This window comes from Protopterus annectens, chromosome 2.part0, assembly GCF_019279795.1.
Source record: "Protopterus annectens isolate FY-2018-M chromosome 2.part0, PAN1.0, whole genome shotgun sequence".
Taxonomy (NCBI): domain Eukaryota; kingdom Metazoa; phylum Chordata; order Ceratodontiformes; family Protopteridae; genus Protopterus; species Protopterus annectens.
The window spans coordinates 1,393,194,189-1,393,213,801 of record NC_056728.1 but is presented as its reverse complement, the minus strand read 5'-3'; the positions used below and the strand labels follow the sequence as shown (position 1 = coordinate 1,393,213,801).

General features: G+C 41.0%; 1 protein-coding gene across 1 annotated transcript in view; it reads right to left on the bottom strand.

Moving 5' to 3' along the window:
- Positions 1 to 18,716, bottom strand: part of UCP1 (uncoupling protein 1) — a 57,193-nt gene extending 38,477 nt beyond the window's left edge. Inside the window, exons 1-2 of the mRNA XM_044061618.1 lie at positions 18,633 to 18,716; positions 17,182 to 17,328 (exon numbers count right to left, since the gene is read on the bottom strand). Of these exons, the coding sequence (XP_043917553.1) occupies positions 17,182 to 17,307 (126 nt within the window). The 5' untranslated portion in view covers positions 17,308 to 17,328; positions 18,633 to 18,716. The remainder of the gene's footprint in view (positions 1 to 17,181; positions 17,329 to 18,632) is intronic.
- Positions 18,717 to 19,613: the final 897 nt, after the last annotated feature.

Here is a 19,613-nt window from a genome sequence, read left to right as displayed (position 1 = left end):
AAATATACATGTTTATTTACCATCTTCGCAGAACACACAACATATTTAAGGTCAATTGCCAGGGTGTACACATTAATGCAGGAGAACCTTTTGAAGAAATTTGGTAAAAAGAGGTGTACCACTATAAAGTAAGAATATTTGAAAAAGGGATAATCCGATTAGCCAGAAACAGTTGGAGCATCATGAAGGCAATTCACTAATGTTATGGAATTCAAAATGCTCCCTGTCAGAGAGCTGATCTTTCTTATCACTGTACCATGATGTCAGCAGTTATCTCCTCACTTTCTGAGATGTGAGCAGTGCAGTACTGTGAACCAACAAAGAACTGTGATTAGTCAGGTTGCTGCATACAAGGAGTACATTTACTTAAATCAGAATGGCTGATCATCTCATTAACAGATTAACATTCAGTGAATGCTTTTCTATCAGCAGTGATAGCACAAATTATTAAGTGCCTGAATCACATTATTCAGGAAAACATTACCTTTTTAAATGGGGGAGTAAAGCCCTGTTCCCCTCATATAGTGTGAGATCCCCTCAACCTAGTTTGAGTTAGTAAGATTTCCTCAAGTACGAAAGATGCTTTGTCTTTATAAAAGTTGGCATTCAAACAAACTTTTGATGAATGCTGTTTTAACAACATAATAATATAATAAACGGACAATCAAATGCAGTTGTTAGACTGAGGAGACTGACTGACATGATGAGGGAGAATTTGGAAAGAAAAAGTTATAGTTTTGTTAGCAGAGGAATAGAAAAATGTTTTAGGAAATCAAAAATGTAATCAAATCTTCTTTAATTCTTTTCTGTTAAGCAAATGTGAAAAAGATGGAAAGCTGCTACTACTACTACTACTGTTTTCAAAAGAGGTTACAATAAATGGTTAAAAATGTTAATCTGCAGGAAATATATAAAAAGTTACATATAAAGCAGGGCACACAATTATTCAGATTAAATCTGAGGAAAATGTGTATATTAACATAGCAAATATATAAACTGATATACACTATTGGAAACTCCTGGTGTTCTGGCTGCAGTGTGATTCTCAAACAATCTGGAAATATATCGCTGATTGTTAAGTATATTTCTTGACATTTTAACCTTTTAGAGTTCTGCATTGTCTTAATTTTGCCCGACTGAATTATTTTATATATTTTCTGGCATTGTTTTCTGTTTCTCATCTGTCCTGAAACTGCATTGTTTTCTGTTTCTCATCTGTCCTGAAACTGCTTCCCCCCTATTCCTGTGGTGAAGTTTATAAAACTGGTCTAACAGCTTTTATGTTATCTTATTGCGTCAAGGCTTGCTGATTTAAAAATAGTTTCTGTTTGTAAATTCCTGCATACACTGTTGGAAACTCCTGGTGTCCTGGCTGCGGTGTGATTCTCAAACAATCTGGAAATATATTGCTGATTGATAAGTATATTTCTTGGTATTTTAACCTTTTAGAGTTCTGCATTGTCTTAATTTTGCCTGACTGAATTATTTTATATATTTTCTGGCATTGTTTTCTGTTTCTCATCTGTCCTGAAACTGTTGTTCCCCCTCCCCCCACTCTATTCTTGTGGTGGTGTTATAGTTGGTGGCTTTGCAGTTGCCCGCCCCTACTGTAAATTTGATCTAGGACACCCCTCCCAGTCTGGTGTTCACTCTACTTAATAAAGACAGAACATTTAAGAAGACTAACCTACTTAGGTTCTTAACCTTGAATTTTTCTTCTGCTCTTTCTTCCTCTCTCCTTGCATTTTACTTAAAAAATTGCACTTTATTTTGCTTTTGCCCCTTCGTAAAAGTACTCAGTTGTATTTATTCTGCTCCATTTATTACTGCTTGGTAGTACCCTGATTAAATTGTAACTGTTACTCTAAGCCTTTTGGTTTAAGCACTTGGGCTCCAGACTAGTTCTTTTACATTAAGATGGTTTGTGGTCTGCACTGCTGTGGCAGGACGGGCAGCTTACATCCTTCTAAGTTGGGAATTGCTGATTGTAGGCTCAGTATCTGTTATTCTAAAAGTGTATTAGTTCTGTTTAAAGCACTTGGGCTTCAGGCCAGTTATTTTTCATTAAGAAGGTTTATGGTCTGCACAATTGTGGGAGGAGAGGCTAGATTCTGCCCTTATGAACTGGGAATTTCTGGTTAAAGGCTTATTGTGCCTGCTCATTTGAACTGTTTTTGTCTGAAATTGGTGCACCTTGGTTGCTGTAGCATAGACTAGATTCAGGCATCCTGAATCTAGTTTTGTTTGTCTAACTTGAGCACTAATCCAGGCCATCTCTTTTGGAGAAGGTTCCCCTGCACCCTAGTGGCAGGAGTGTGCAGTTAGAACTTGTCTGATTGAAGACTGCTGGAACAGGGCTCAGTTTTGAGATTTTTTTTACTGGTTAATTGGGTAATTTGTTTAAATCAGTTTGCTCGTTTTATATTGTTATATAAAACATTGCACTTTATTCATCAGCTTTTACTGTATTTGTGTTTCTTCATACTTTATTACTTTATTTTGCTTTTGCTGCTTGTTCTTAAAAGTACTTAATTGCATTTATTCTTCTGCATTTATTACTGCTTGTTAGTAGCCTGATTAAATTGTAACTGTTATTCTAAGCCTTTGCTTGAAGCACTTGGGCTTCGGACCAGTTGTTTTACATTAAGAATGTTTGTGGTCTGCACTGTTGTGGCAGGACAGGTAGCTTACATCCTTCTAAATTGGGAGTTGCTGACTGAAGGCTTAGTGTCTGTTATTCTAAAAATGCATTAGTTCTGGTTTAAGCACTTGGGCTTTGGGACAGTTATTTTACATTAAGAAGGTGTGGTCTGCACTCTTGTGGGAGGAAAGGGTAGATTCTGCCCTTCTGAGCTGGGAATTTCTGGTTAAAGGTTTATTGTGCCTTCTTATTTGAACTATTTCTTTCTGAAATTGGTATGCCTTGTTTGCTGCAGCATAGACTAAATTCAGACCTGCTGAATCTAGCTTTGTTTGTACAACTTGAGCACTAATCCATACCATCTTTTTAGACAAGGTTCTCTTGCACCCTAGTGGCAGGAGTGTGCAGTTAGAACTTGTCTGATTGAAGACTGCTGGAACAGCGCTCCGTTTTAGCTTTTTATTAGTTAATTTGTTTAAATCAGTTTGCTGATTTGCTACTGTTAAAATATATATATATATATATATATATATATATATATATATATATATATATATATATATATATATATATACACACACACACATATATATATATATATATATATATATATATATATATATATATATATATATATATATATATACTTTATGCATTGCTGCTTAGCTAGGGTTAAACTGTTCCTGGTGCCATAAAGTCTGCTCTTCAAATTTTCCCTTAGGACGAGCCAGTTTTTTAGTTTTAGCACTAAAAATCTGTTTCTTTGAGCTCAACACTTGTTCAGAACTCATTGTAAGCACTAAATAAGCTACAAATTACTACAGCACTCAACTTTCCTCACTTGTCTAGAGGAAAACAGTTTTTAGTACTTAATAAATAAGCACCTATCCAGGCATGTCTAAGGGTCAGCTCCCGGTGTTTTCTCCTGTCTACCTGATGAATCTGGGCATCTTGAGGCAATGCAGCAATTGCCTCATGTACACAGACAACCATCTCTTCCTACCACCCAACACTACAACCTGTGAGAGATGCAGTTATATAGCCAAAGTGGAAGCAAAGCTCTCTTCACCCATGACTGGACTAGACAGTCAAGAGGAGAAGGTAAACACTTGCACCACACCACACTTATCACAAAGTCCCTCAAAACTTACACCACCAAAATACACATAGAAACATGAAACACACATCTACATTCGCAAAGGTTCTCAATAAAAATCTGCTCAAGCAACAGAGACCTCCAAAGCAGAAATGCATGCAACCTCTACCCCCAACACAACCCAAATGACACATAGCCCACAAACTCAGTGTGCCACTCAATCACATCCCATAAGGCATAACAACATACCCAACACTCTAGTCATAGGTGACTCTATAGTCAGGCACACTGATGTTCCACTCACCAGGCTAAAGAAGGAGAAAGTTACTGTCAGCTGCCTGAAGGATGCCAGGATCCACCACATAATGCATGCATGCAGGTCATTCCACAACAAGTACAAATATGATTCTGTCATTGTGTCCATGTTGGTGTGAATGACCTGAGATGTACCTCCCTGGACTACATGAAAAGCGACATGGAGGAGCTCTCCGATCTTGTAGCCCAGACAGGTATGACCCTAGCCCTGAGTAGCATCCTACCATCACCTAGAATGATACCACAGTTGTTGTTGTTTGTCTTTTGGCTTTTTCTGGGTAGGGGTCGCCACAGCGGAACTCCAGTCCACTAATGATTGGCAGTAGATTTTCATGAACGCCGAGGTGCCAGCTCAACGTTCAACCTTCAATGAAGGCACGCCCATTTACGCATGTCTTTCGAATGCCCACCCAACCATGGGGAGGACATGCAGACTCCACACAGAAGGCATTCCCTGCACTCTAGCTGTGAATCAAATGGGAGAACCTCTTGCTGTGAGGCAACAATGCTACTGCTGCACCACCGTGGATTAAATCAGAATGATACCACAGTACAAGGACAGATGATTGACTTCAACAATTGGCTAAGCTTCTGGTGTCATTCTAAGGGAATCCAGTATCTGTTTGCCTGGGATGACATGATCAACAGACCACAATGCTTTTCCAGAGATGGCCTGCACCTGTCACCCTTGGGATTCCGGTTACTGGCTAAGGCTCTTGCCACCCCTATAGTGCCTTTTTTAGGCAAGGTTCAAATGACAAATTCACCACCTTAACAGGTACAAGCAAGCAAAATCTGAGGGTAATGCTACTCAATGCTAGAAGTCTAAACCTCAAAATGCATTCACTCGAGGCATTCCTTAAAATGGAGAACATCGACATCTGTGCAGTGACAGAGACCTAGTTCAAGGCTCCAGAGAGCACCCCTGCATTACCAAGCTATAATTCATACCACACCTTTCGGCCACCTAAACTGGACTGAAACACTAAAGGCGGAGGTGTTTCCATATTCATTAAGGATATCCACACCTCCAGGCTAGTTGCTCAGCATAATGTATCTGAGATTATCCAAGTGCGACTAACTCTGGGCAAGACCGCAATCCAAATTGTAACTTGCTACAGATCCCCCACCATGCCCCAGGATTCCCACTCCTCATTTCTTGATACACTGGAAAATATTAGGGTACAACCCAACACCCTAATAATGGGTGATTTAAACTACCCCACCATTAACTGGGAAAACTACTCATGTACCAACTCTTTTGCTCAACGTTTTCTGGAATTCATAAATTACAATGCCTTGGATCAACTTATCCACACCCCCACCAGGGGCAGCAATATCCTAGACCTGGTCATTACCAACATGGGCGACCGGTGTTCCACACCAGAGGTCAATTCCTCATTGGTCAGATCCGACCACAAGCTAATCACCCTAGACATCCACATCCCCCCCACCTTCATTAGGGAAAGCAGTGTAAAAAATGACTCTAAAGCCAACTTCACACTTCTTAAGACAGAAGTGGCAAACTTCATGACACCCATGCAGATGGACAAGAGAGGTATGACTGCTGAATCCTACACAAATGCACTTTATAAGCACTTACACGAGTGCATGGATCATGCTATCCCTAACAGAACCAAGATGCTATCCTCCAAAAAAGGAAGCCAATCTGGTGGTCCCCTGCCATAAACAAACTCTACAACAGAAGGAAGAAGCTGTTACAAAAAAAGAGTAAAATCCCATGATTGGAGGAACTCCCTGGTCAGCTTCAGAAAGAAGCTGAGATCCCTTATAAAATCCTCCAAAGCTAGTTACAAAAACAAAATTGCCACTGATTCTAAAGACAACCACAAAGCATTCTATAGCTATGTCAAGAATCTCAATGGCAACACTCAGATCTGCTCTGAGTTACAGCACAATGGCACTAAATATACAGACCCAACTGATATTGCCAACATCCTGGCAGATAGGTTCAGTGATAACTTTACCCCCCTCTCACCCCCTAAATGGCCCATCTCTATAACGGAGGAATGCAAAGTACCTGTAATCATGGCTGCATAGGTAAAAAACACACTCTCTAAAGCCGAGAACGCAGCATCCATGGGACCTGACAACATCCCAGGCTGTGTTCTACATGAACTGCAGAATGAACTGGCACTCCACCTAAGCACCATGTTCAATCATAGCCTCACCTCAGGCTTTGTGCCCACTGAATGGTGCACAGCAGTGGTTATCCCACTCCACAAAGGAGGAGCCACCACGGACCCTGGGAACTACCTCCCCATTAGCCTAACAAGCCTGGTCTGCAAGGCCATGGAACGTATCATCATGGCCTTGCAGACCAGGCTCGTTAGGCTAATGGGGCGGTAAGGCCATGGAACGTATCATCATGGATCTTATACACAAGGACATTGGTAATCTCCAAACTCTGGACTCCACCCAGTTCAGGTTTGTAAAAGGCAGATCATGTCATCTAAACCTGATAGACTGCTTTGAAGCAGTTACTAAAGCCGTAGACAAGGGTAAGGTGGTTCACACAGCCTATCTAGATCTCGCCAAGGCTTTTAACACCATCCCCCACTCTGGAATTATAGATAAACTCACTAAACTAGGTATAAATCCCTATGTCACAAGATAGGTTGCCAAGTGGCTCACTGACAGAACCCACACTGTGAAAGTAGCAGACTCCAAATCCAACTTCAGACCAGTGACAAGTGGAGTACCACAGGGTTCAGTTCTGGGTCCTCTCCTGATTGGTATCTACTTTTCTGAAGAACAGGTTAACACAGAAGGTCTTTGGCTAATGAAGTTCGCAGATGACTGCAAACTAGGAGCCATAATCGAAACTTCTAACGATGTGGACATCCTACAAAAGGGCCTCACAAAGACAGATGCCTGGTGTCAAAGCCATGGCCTCAAGCTCAATGCCAAAAAGTGCATTGTCATCCACTTTGGTAAAAACTCTGTACCCATGAGCTACCACATGGGTGGTAGCCTACTTAACACCGAAAGTGTGATAAGAGACCTTGGGACACAGGTGGACAGTAGTCTCTCCTTTGATAATCACATCACCACAGTAATCAGGAGATCCTTCTACGTGGCACACCTCATCACCAAAGGTTTCTCATCCAGGAAAAAAGAGGCCATTGTTCCCCTCTACTCGCCCTTTTGGTATGTACCTCACAAGACATCTACAACAACTGGAAAGGCTGCAGAAATATCTCACAAAGAGGTATACCGGCCTCAAACAGATGCCCCATGCAGACCATCTCAAAAAAAAACAGCTTTACTCCATCACATATCGCCTACTCAGAGGCGATCTCTGCCTAACGTACAAAGCTATGTCAAACCCAGAGCTGCTGGACATGCTCCACTTAAAGAAATCCCAATCCCACCGAGCTACACACTCTAGGGACCTAAACCTTGTCACTACAATAAACAGAACATGCTGGAAGGATAGATTCCTGTCCCAGAGACTTCCCAAACTCTGGAACAAACTACCTGTCTCTATCAAACAAAGCTTCTCATTAGCACTCTTTAAGAAAAATATTGATGATTGGATGTGAGATAGGAAATTCACCCCAGGGATCACCTCTGTGGCTCTGCTCGACAGGAGCACAGGAAAATAATTTTCTTGGGTGGTGAAAGCCAGGGTACCTTTTTGGCTAGGCTTATATAGGCCCTAGGGCCAATAGCCTAGTACCTACCTATGAACCTATGAAGGAAGGTTAACCAACTTTTTCAATAAAAAAGTTTTTTTTTTCAGATGTGTCACTGTGAAACACAATACAGTTTATAAGCATATTTTAACAGTAATACATTCTGCCAATGTGTAGAGGAAATTCATAATTAGAAAATTCCTTTAAATTCTTAACTCCATGAAAATTCAGAGTGACTAATTCTGGAAGGAAGGCTAATGAAAATAAAATGATATCACAATTTCGAAAGTACGACTGTGAAAGAAGTATGATAAACATACCACGTACAAGTATACTGTCTTGCTGCCCTAAAGAACATTATTTTATAGTTTCATAGGTTAATATAAAGCAATTGGTATGTCAACCATTATAAACTGTTTAGTATAAGTGCTATAGAAGTGGAATCCTTAAAAGTGAGCTAATATGTCAGAAGATGATTGCAGAAGGAAGAGTTTATTTAGGACAGAATATTTTCAGCTTTAGTTATGTTAGAGAGAAGAGAAGTAGAAAGAAGTTGAAGAAAAGGGTAGAGATGAGAAGTAGAGAAGGAGGTTTGGAGAACTGAGATGGGATAGTTTTGGTCAGTCAGAAGTTTGTAGCCATTGACTCCGGGGTGAATTTATGAGGTCCCATCCAGTTACATAACTGAAGTTTGAACACCTTTTAATATGTACTGGAAGCTTATTCCATAGTTGAGGGAGGTGTTTGAATCTGAGGAAGAGTTTTGGATGATTCCTAACTTGCTGCCATGTGCTAATTTAGTTAGCTGATGGCTTTCAGCTTTTGGCTGTGCTTCAGAGAAATAGATTGCAAAGAGGGTGGGTATTTTGGACAGTTCCAGGAAAATACGTATCCATTTACATATCCTTATTCTAGGAGAGTAAAACAGGAGCAGTTTCTTTTGTAGAGGGAAATAGGTTCATAGGTTCATACTAGGCTATCTGCCCAAGGGCATTTATAAGCCTAGCCCATAGTTATGTGGCTTTCGCCACCCCTTTAGTTTGAATAAAACTATGCCTATTATTTTGCCGTGCCTCTGTCAAGCAGTGACACTGAAGTAATCTCTGGGGTATATCTGCGATCTCCCATCCATTGGTCAAGATTCCTCTTGAACAAGGCCAGCGAGGTGCTCTGCCTCACATGTACCGGGATTTTGTTCCACAGCATAGGGAGTCTCTGGGTGATGAATCTGTCCCTCCAGCACGTTCTATTAATAACCGTATCAAGGTTTAAGTCTCCCGCCCTTGTGGTTCTGAGGGATCTAGATTTTTTGAGGTGAAGCATATTCATCAAATCTGGGTTTGACATGGCCTTATATGTCAGGCACAGGTCACCTCTGAGCAAACGGTATGAGACTGAATAGAGCTGGAGTTCTTTCAGTCGGGCAGCATAAGACATATTTTTGAGACCCTTTATCCTTTTGGTGAGGAACTTTTGGGGCCTTTCCAGCTGCTGCAGGTGTCTGGTCAGATACATTCGAATGGGGCATTGTACTCAATCATAGGTCTAATGAGTGATGAGTACAGGGGACGATGACCTCCCTTGATCTAGATGTGAATCCCTTCATGATCAGGTGGGCAATGTAGAAGGTTTTCCTAACTACTTTAGCAACATGAGTGTCAAGCGAAGGCTACTGTCAACCTGGGTCCCCAGATCCCTAATGACTTCTTCTGTGCTCAGTGGATTGCCACCTATATGGTAGCTAGGGGTAACCTTGTTTTTCCGAAGGGTATGACTATGCATTTCTTGGCGTTTAACTTTAGGCCATGGCTCTGGCACCAGTTATCCATTTCTGTGAGGCCCTTCTGAAGGATATCTGTGTCAGATGTGTTTTCGACTATGGCCCAGTTTGCAGTCATCTGCAAACTTTGTCAGCCATAACCCTCCTGCGTTTGCTTGTACTTCAGAAAAGTAGATGCCGAACAAGAGTGGACCCAGGACTGAGCCCTGTGGGACACCACTTGTGACAGGCTTTGAGTCTGACATGGCTCCAGCAACTCTGACCCTGTGGGTTCTGTCACTTAGCCAGTTTGCAACCCATCTTGTGATGTATGGGTTTACATTCAAGCTGATGAGTTTTTCGATGATACCTGAGTGGGGTATTGTGTCGAAGGCCTTTGCCAGGTCAAGGTAGGCTGTATGGACTGCCTTTCCCTCATCAATGGCCTTGGTGACTGTCTCGAAAAAGTCAACCAAGTTTAAAAGGCATGATCTGCCTTTGACAAAGCCAAACTGGGTTGGATCCAAAGTCTGCAAGTTCCCTATGTCTTTATTTATGAGTTCCATTATGATCCTCTCCATGGCTTTGCAGATAAGGCTTGTCAAGCTAATGGGACGGTAATTTCCAGGGTCGGTGGAGGCACTGCACTTGTGAAGTGGGACCACAGTTGCCATGCGCCACTCCTTGGGTACGTATCCTGAGGTGAGGCTAAGATTAAACAGCTGTCCTAACTGCGGGTTTAATTCCTCATTGAGTTCGTGGAGCACACAGCCGGGGACACCATCCGGTCCCATGGATGCTGTGTTTTTTGCCTTGGAGAGAGCAGTTCTCACCTTGGCGTTGGAGATGTTTGGGGGGCTACAATCCTCTGGTATAGATATCTCTCCTTTTGGGGGGATGGGGGGGAGAAGTTTGCACTGAACCTGTCAGCCAGTATGTTGGCAATGTGTGTAGGTTCAGTAATCTTCACATCATTTTGAACTAATTCTGAGCATATCTGGGAGTTTCCTCCTAGGTTTCTAACATAGCTAAAGAAGGCCTTATGATTGTCTTTTGAGTCCTTGGCGATTTTTCTCTCAAAATTTGCCTTGGATGATTTTATGAGAGCTCTTCGTTTTTTACTTATAATGATCAAAGGTGTCTTACCTTTCAAGGATTTTGCTCTATCTTGTAGTAGCTTCCTCCTTTTGCTGTAGAGCTTGTTTATGGCTGGGGTCCACCAGACTGGATGCTTGCCTTTGGTACAAAGAGTCTTAGTTTTGTTTGGGATTGCCTGATCCATGCAGTCCTGTAGGTGCTGGTAGAAGGCATTTATAAGTGATTCAGCGGTTTGAGTAATGTTTACCACTGGCTCAGGGGCCTTAAAGGAGACCACACTAGTTTTTAGAAGTGTGAAGTCGGCTTTTGAGAAGTTTTTACTGTGGTCTTTTTTTATTTCAGGTGGGGGCGGGATGAGGACCTCCAGCGAGATTAGTTTATGATCTGATCTCACCAGTGAGGGGTATACTTCCGGTGTTGAACATTTTGATCCCATGTTCGTGATGATGAGATCAAGTTTGTTTTCTCCTCTTGTGGGGATGGTGACTAGTTGTTCCATGGCATTTGAGTTTATGAACTCCAGGAACCTTTGGGCTAGAGTGTTTGGGCTTGAGTAGTGTTCCCAGTCTATATTAGGGTAGTTGAAGTCACCTAGTATGATGGTGTTTGGAGATACATTTATCGCCTCCAATGTTTTCAGGAAGGCCATGTGAGGTTCCTGAGTTTGAGAGGGTGGCCTGTAACATGCTACAAATTGCAGAGCAGTCTTGCCTATGGTTAATTGCACCTGGATGGTCTCCGATGCATCGTGCGTTGCCACCAACCTTGAGGTGTGGGTGTCCTTTATGAATATGGACACCCCTCCTTTCTTGGTGTTGTCCGGATTTTGGGGCGGAACGCATGATATGAGGTGAAACCTGATAGTGCTGGGGTGCTCTCAGGAGCCTTGAACCAGGTTTCTGTCACAGCACAGACATCGATGTTCTCCATACTGAGAAGGGCCTCGAGTGCGTGCATCTTGAGATTGAGACTTCTGGCATTGAGCAGCATTACCCTTAGTTTTTTTCCTTTTTTGTGTTCTATGGTGGTAGGTTTAGAATTTGAGCCTTGCCTAAAAAAGGCACTATGGGGGTGGCAAGAGCCTTTGCCAATATCCGGAAGCCTAGGGGTGACAGGTGCAAGCCGTCCCTTGTGAAGCAGCGTGGCTTGTCCAGCATGTCATCCCAGGCAGACAGACATTGGATCCCCTTTGAATGACACCAGAATTTAAGCCAATTATTAAAGCTGATCATCTTATCACTGTATTGTGGCATCATTCTAGGTGGGATCATTCTAGGTGGGACTTTAAAAGATGGACAGCAAACGAGAAAGTAAAATAGTTGAAACACGAGTGTACCAGTTTGCTGTTGATTTATTTGTGCTGGATCACTGTTAAATCAAAGTCTCTTCTACTGCGTAACCTGCAGTACAAAATATCTACAAGGCAAATCCCCAAACAGTTTACAGTAGCCGAAAAATCTAAGTATCAAATCTGGAAGAAAGCCCCATACAAACACCTTGAGACACAAAAATGGTGCCCACATAGCAGAGGCTATGATCAGATGTTGATATCCATTCATGCATCCATCTACAACCCCTTTTCCCATGTTTACACATAGGGTCACAGTGACGATCAACTAGAGCCAAGGTTCACATCGCAGGGTGGTTAGCCCTGCCACGACCATGGAACCGTAACGCAGTAGCAGTAATCACCATGATACTATTCAAGATTTATTGTGTAAATAAAATCAGGTATAGCAGTCATGCTACAGCACTATAAATATATATGTTAAGTGCCAACACATTTGTGCAAAGTGACCCTTTCTCAGGAGATAGAATACTAAGACAAAGTTTAAAGGCTAAGGTGGACAGATAAGTAGATAGTGCTCAGATCTGCACCACAAGCTTAAAGGAACTAAAAATGGCTAGGAAATGTCACTGACTGCCTTTTTAAACAAATAATGTGATGACAGATGTAATGCCCAAAGAATGGGGAAGTGCAGCTTACACATCAGTTTTCAAGGGGGAAATTAAGTATTAAATAACACTGCATCCCAAACTGTAGGGATGACTATGGAATCATTTGTAAAAATCAATAAGAACTGAATACCTGCAGGTCATTAGATTTCAGTGCAAAGACAACATGGTTTAACAGTAGGAAGACTGTTAGGCAAATCTAATTTTACTTACTTTTTACTTGATAACTACAGCCTTCCAAGAGTTTAATTAAACTTCTGACACTGCTACACAAGACACAGAAGGTCCAGAAAAGAAAAACGGGCTCAGTCTGAAGAAAAGTGGATAACTAATGAGTATCCACGTTGTTATTATTGGAGCATTTCTCTAAATATGATGCCATGCATGAGTGTATGCTATAAATATGCTTGATTAGTATGTGCACATGTGTGAGAAGTACGTGGCATGTGGATGTACATGTGTGTAGAGCTGGAAGTCAGAATGTGTATGTAACAGTTTCACTCCCATTGATGGCCTGTAGTTCTGGCCACCACTTCCTATAAAACCACTCAAGGAATGACACATACTGTGTCCTTCACAGCAATACAGGTGGCTGAAGCTCAGTTATTGGGCCTCCTACACCTCCAATTTGTTTGGATGGATATATCGGACTAGGGTGTGTGCTACACCCCACAATGGACATTGCACAATCTGAAGATAATGGGCTTGCAAGGATGCCACAAAGACAACATAGATGCAGGTGGTGCATCTCACACACACACACACACACACACACACACACACACACACACACACACACACAGAAACACACACACACACACACACACACACACACACACACACACACACACACACACACACACACACACACACACACACACACACACTCACACACAGAGGTAAACATGACTTCTGGGATGTCCATAATTCACTGTGCAGTTGACAGTTGACAGTCTTCCATACATGAATACTGACCCTTTAAAATGTTAGGTGCCTGGTAATGGCCTTTAGGTAGTCAGTGCTTGGATATATGCCATGGTTACACACCGTGTTATGCATCTGCATATCCCTTACAATAGGTTTATTCTGAACTTCAGTCAGCCTCTCCTGTTCCACTTGTAGCATAATTAACAGGGTAGTAATTGACTCAAAGCTTCATCCCACGAGTGCCCAGAAATGACTGTGCCATTACTCAGCTGTGTTCTGTGTTTCAGGAATTTCAGCTTTGATCAAGGGGTACACAGAGGGGCATACAGATGGAGCCTACATTTCCATGCCACCCTGATACCCCCCATTGTTTCCACCCTGGCATGTAGTTTTCATCCAACTACCTGGTTACAGGTCAGGAACAACACCAAAAAAGAAGTTATGGGTGTTGTTTCCCATGGCAGTATCTCTGACAATTCCTTGAAGGCCACTGGCATGCCCTCAGGGGGCAGTATCCCCACTTCCCATACCATACAACCTTATCAGTCTATGATGTTGAATCTGCTGCTGTAGACTCTGTGAAAAATGGAAGAGGCAATAATAATGCCTAATGTCTCTGAATATGTTCATGATGCTACCTAGTGTAACCTCTTCAAAGTCTGTCACAATGGACGGTGATGGTAGTGTGAGTTATTTCACTTCAGCTAGTTCCACCTTAGTGTTGGGCAACAGGTCAGATGCTTTTTGTGATTTGTAAGACATGATTGTAACATGTAGTGCACAGTGCGCAATGCATTCCCCTCCACCACAGCTACCTTACATACTATTCTGGGTGAAAGAGGTCAAACTAGAATCAGAGGGGCTGCAGCCAACTGGCATAGAGTATCAGGCATAGTCTATGACAGAAGAATGCCAAAGAAGCTGAAAAGTAAGGTGTACAAGACAGTGGTGCGACCAGAACTATCAGTTCTACTGTATGGTACTGAAACTTGGGGAGTAAAGACAGAACAGTTGAAGAAGCTAGAAGTGATGGAAATTAAGTGCCTGAGAGAGGTAGTAGGATGCACACTAGGGGACAGATGAAGAAATGAGGACATAAGAGCAGAAGCCAAAGTAGCTCCAATTGCAGAAAAGATCAAAGAGAACAGATGACGGTGGTTTGGGCACGTGTAAAAAAGCAGAAGACAATCTGGTGAGGAAGATTCGGGACAGACAGGAAGAAGGTAAGAGGAAGCGAGGATGTCCAGCAAAGAGGTGGATGGATTGTGTGAAAGAAGACCTGCAACAGTCAGGCATGAGTGCTGAAGAAGGCAGGAGTGTGGCACTGAATCAAGAGAGTTGGTGACAGTTGACACGATACCCTAACCCCATTTAGAAAAAAATGGGAAAAAGGGGGCTGATGTGATGATGATGATGATGGTGAGGGGTGACTACATCCATAGTGGCCCCACAGTGTGTGCTATGTAAGCACATTCCCTCATCCTTCCTATCTTTTATGTTGGTAGCACCCCTTCCCCATTGCTAGTACCCTTGCTAAAGCCTCTCAGCTGTGGTATCCTACTGCTGGGCACCTGCAAGTGCACCTTCCAGAACCCATACTGTTATTGCATGTGGAGATGGAGATAACGTTTGCACCTCTCTACTGTGGTGGCCCTTGTGTGTATTTGTACCTGTCATATACTGTCTGTGAGCTAGGATGAGGGAACCCTCATTTCTGATTTTTCTCTTCTGCCTGTCAATGTAGGAGGCAACATGAAAAAAATAATATATATATATATATATATACATTTGTTAAGTAGGTAGGTGCACTAGACACAAGAGTTCCTTTTCAGGGGTGACCTGGGCGCAATGTCTGGTTAAGTGACTTGCTCAAGATAAAACAGAAGACAAATAAAGGCTGAGAGAATCAATCCCTGCACTAAAGGAGCTACAGTTCAGAGCCTAAACCTTCTGTACTAACTGACAGACTTTTCATGATGGGGCAGCCCTGCATAATGACCTGCAGAGTAGGTATGTGGCACACTACATGTCCCCGTGTTCTGCCTGCTTACTACTGCCATCCACAGATAGGATTTTACTTCATACTGATCCACCTCTGAGCACCATAAGTCACAGCACAGGCCTTTGATCAACAGTGCAGATGGACTGTAAAAGGGGAATTATTTTTACATTTCAGACTGTAAAGTATGTTGATTTTACACTGCATACTAATGACAATAACCAATATCAGCACAAGCTTTATGTAACGCTTTTAAACTGTACCTGTTGTTACACTACTGTAAGATTATGCTGACAACCAGTTTGTCAAGAAAGAGCAAGGTTAAGTCTGGGAGCTTAACTCATAGCACTATGCCTAATCTTTAACAGTTCACAGGTATGGGGAGGAGAGGGTGTGGCTACCTGTTATGGCATTATGGGACACAGTAGTACACAGAAGGGCACAGTTCCCTTCTGCATCTGCACTCACTGCTAGTGGTCACAGATACATAAGGAAGCAGAGGGGATGTCACTGCTAGGAACTGGATGGATGTTTATGTGTACTGCATCATTCCTTGTTGCTTGGATGGGAAATATCTGTTAAGAGTTTCAGCAGGTAAAATCTGTACTGCTTTTGCACTTAGCTGCCTACCTTGTTGTGTTTTATGTGCCACCATTATTTTGCAGTTATTTCTACAATACAGTTTTCTGTTACTCGGTCACTTTTATTAGTAAGACCATCACAGTAACTGCTTTTGTTCTTATACTGTCAGGAGAAATCTTTTCAAAAGCTCAAAAGCACTTACTGTGATTTTGTTACTAATAAAAGTTGTTAAATGGGAGGGATCCTGGACTACTAGCACCAGTATTTTATGAGAAAATGGGCTTGGAGAATTAGAAAACCCTTGCTGACTACACAATTTTGAACAAGCAACTGTGAAATTTGTGTGCATAATAGGATATCAAAACTACATACATACATAAACAGAACCCTTTTTTTCTGATTTTGTTGGAGCCACTCTAAATTTACATTTTGATTGTTGCGTGCATTTATACCAATGTATAAATTAAATAATAAATAAAATAATGTTATTTCATGGGTGGAGTGAAAAAACACTCAGGAATAAAAAGGAAATGTGATGGTGGGCTTAGCTTAACTATACGTCTGCCTCCTACATTACATACTTTTATCATATACATATGTGTTACGTTTTGTAGTTTTATATCATCAGCACTCCAAGCTCTCCAGAATAACATTGAACATATCTGTTTTTTTCAGGGGTGTAGCAAACAAATTCCATTTTGTACTCACAACCAACACCTATCACTTAAAAACAGACATCTCTCAAAAATGCTCCCCCCCCCAAGCACTTAATTAATGTAAGCAACATTTTCAGCTGTTCCCCCTAAAACTGTTAAAATATTGTTTTTAGGTTAGCAATATTGTATCTGTTGTTGACAGCTGTAGACGTAACATGACCTGAAAAAAGCCATGTTGAAATGATGCTCAGAAAAAAAATGTACTCAGAAGAGTACAGAGAGTATGCCTGGCTACACTCTCTGTGTTATTTTATAGCTATAATACATCTCTCTCAGACTACTAGTAAGTGAAATAACCACAAAGTGGAATTCTGCAATCACACTGGTAAGCAATAATTTGCATTTGATGCTAAAACATTTAAGCGATATCCTAGTTGTTAAATATTGACTAAAATGTGAGACTGACTGTACAGTTTACAAGACTTTCACTTACCTGTAATCGAACTTTGGCTGTGTCCAATGGGAATGTTATAAGGTCTGCAATGCAAGCAGCAGTTCCAGCACTTAGGAACTTCACAGCTGGGGTGGGGGGAATGTCAGAGGGTCTCAGTCCAACCATTGTTCAGCTGTAGTTGAAGTGCTAAAGAAATTAAGAACATGTAAGAAAATGCAGGGGCTACTACACATTTTTTTTTATCTCAGATAATTCCAAATGTTGTGCCTTATTTTGGTACATTGAGTCACTGTCATACAGTTGCTGCATTATGAAATAACATGAAGCTCAACGTGTTAATCAAGTGACTGAAAAAAGTGTTTTTCATTCAATAAACCTTTTCCGATATGTGTATCAGTGTGAATATGTGTATACATATGTGTACATATGTGCTTATGAATGTGATATAAAGCAGACACCATGTTCGCTGTGTACATTTAACATATTTAAAGGCTGAAAATATCATCAACAATTTATCTGCAGACCGAATAGCTCATCAAAGCTAATAGATGTCCTGAGCTACTTCTATAAAAAGTTTGCAGACTGCGGAGAGAAAAGAGAGAGATCCCACAAGCACCCTAGCTCACTTGAAGTAAATCTTCCTAAATCTAAATGTTCTAAAAATGGATGATAAATTGCATTTCACAGTCACTACTATGTAAAAATTGCTCTATATACATAAAATCAACAGTCACTGTTTCCCCAAATCAGCCTCTTGACGTGAAGTTTGTAGAACGTAAAAAAAGTTAAAGTGACAGCATTACCTATATATAAAAGTTTAAAAGTGACAATTGACAAAGAGTTCAGAGCTACTGGGAAAACACTCCATTCCAGTTTAGGAAAACTACCTAAAATTCCATATCTCTTTGAAATCTTGGGAATCAGTGGTAAACACTATCCTAAGAAAAACCTGTAAAGCGCACGCCTGCACACACGCACCCACGCACACACAGATTTATCTATACATGTGGCATACCTCTCAACTGTCTGTCCCTGATGTTGACTCATTTCAGCTCTGTCCCTCTTAATCACTCCTAAAACGTGTGACTTTTGGAGGAAAGGTGGTGAATTGTACTTAATAAATAATGACAAAAATTAAAAGTTATAGAATTCTTTTGCTTCAATACACACACACACACACACACACACACATATATATATATATTCGTATTCTCTTATTCTGCCAATGATTCAAGTTAATAGTATTAATATTTTAAAAGTGTCCCTGATTTTTCTGGATTTGTCCCTCATTCCATTGAAATTTTTCCCTGATTGACTGAGAGCTATGCATGTGTATCTGCAATCCCTCTGGAAAGTAAAGAGCTTGTTGAATCTAATCTGTACGGGTAATATTATATATCGTTTTCGAGCTAATGAGTAATCGGTAGCAAGGCGCATAACTATTTAAAACATCAACAGTACAAGGTAAATAGCAGAAGTCAATCACTTACTTGTAAGCAGCAAAATATGTTTGTGGTGTAAGGTCCTTCCTGATAGGATAGCTTGACTTTGGCTAGAAGGTGATGGAAGGAATGCTGCCCCCTCTGCAAAGACTCTAGTGTTGAGGCTGCCGTTTTATCCTTGGGACTCATCTTGATAGGGTGACGTCAGAAGGGTGGTGGCCTCAAAGACAGGGCTAGAATTATGTAATGTTGAGAAAAAAAGCTCATACATTTGAAAAACATAACAGCCTGATAGCAAAACATCAGATCTCAGCAATACCCGTATCTTAAATCATTGGAATAGCGCCGAGAACTGCAAAAGTAAAAAATAAATAGTAATACATTATGTCAGGTAGATCAGCCTTCTCAAGTGTGCCTCATTATGAGGAACGCTCCTCATTTTGAGTCTTATAAAGTCTATGTTTCTCAATGCTCCACATTGAAAGGGTCTGTCACACAATTAATGTTATGAATTTTCTAACGAATATAATGGGAAATAATACCGAATCACATTAGTTCATCAAAAGAACATTTGTATAAAGTAGCACATTTTAATTACCATGTGAGCTTCCTAGTGAAAGTTGTTAGTAAGCTGTTAGTGTTTTACATTTTTGCCCGTTTGTTCCACATTATGAGGGACAATGTTCCACATTTTGCAGATGTAAGGTTGAGAGCTATGCTGACTGACTGTAATCCACAGTGGTTTACTAGAAATTCAAAAACGGTATTATGAGCAGAGCAAAACAATGAGGCAAAATTGGGGAAACCGTATTTTAATGTCGACAAACAATTATTACAGTTTAAGAAAAATGTTATTCATTCCTATTAAAATTAAAATATAACATGAACAATTAACCTGGGTTTAAAACGAAGTTATAATTCCCTTAATAGCTATTAACCTCTTCCTCCAGATTTAGAGACAAATCAAAAAATAATTAGCGACAATAAGGGACACTTTGTTAAAATATTAATACTACTAGCTTGAGATGT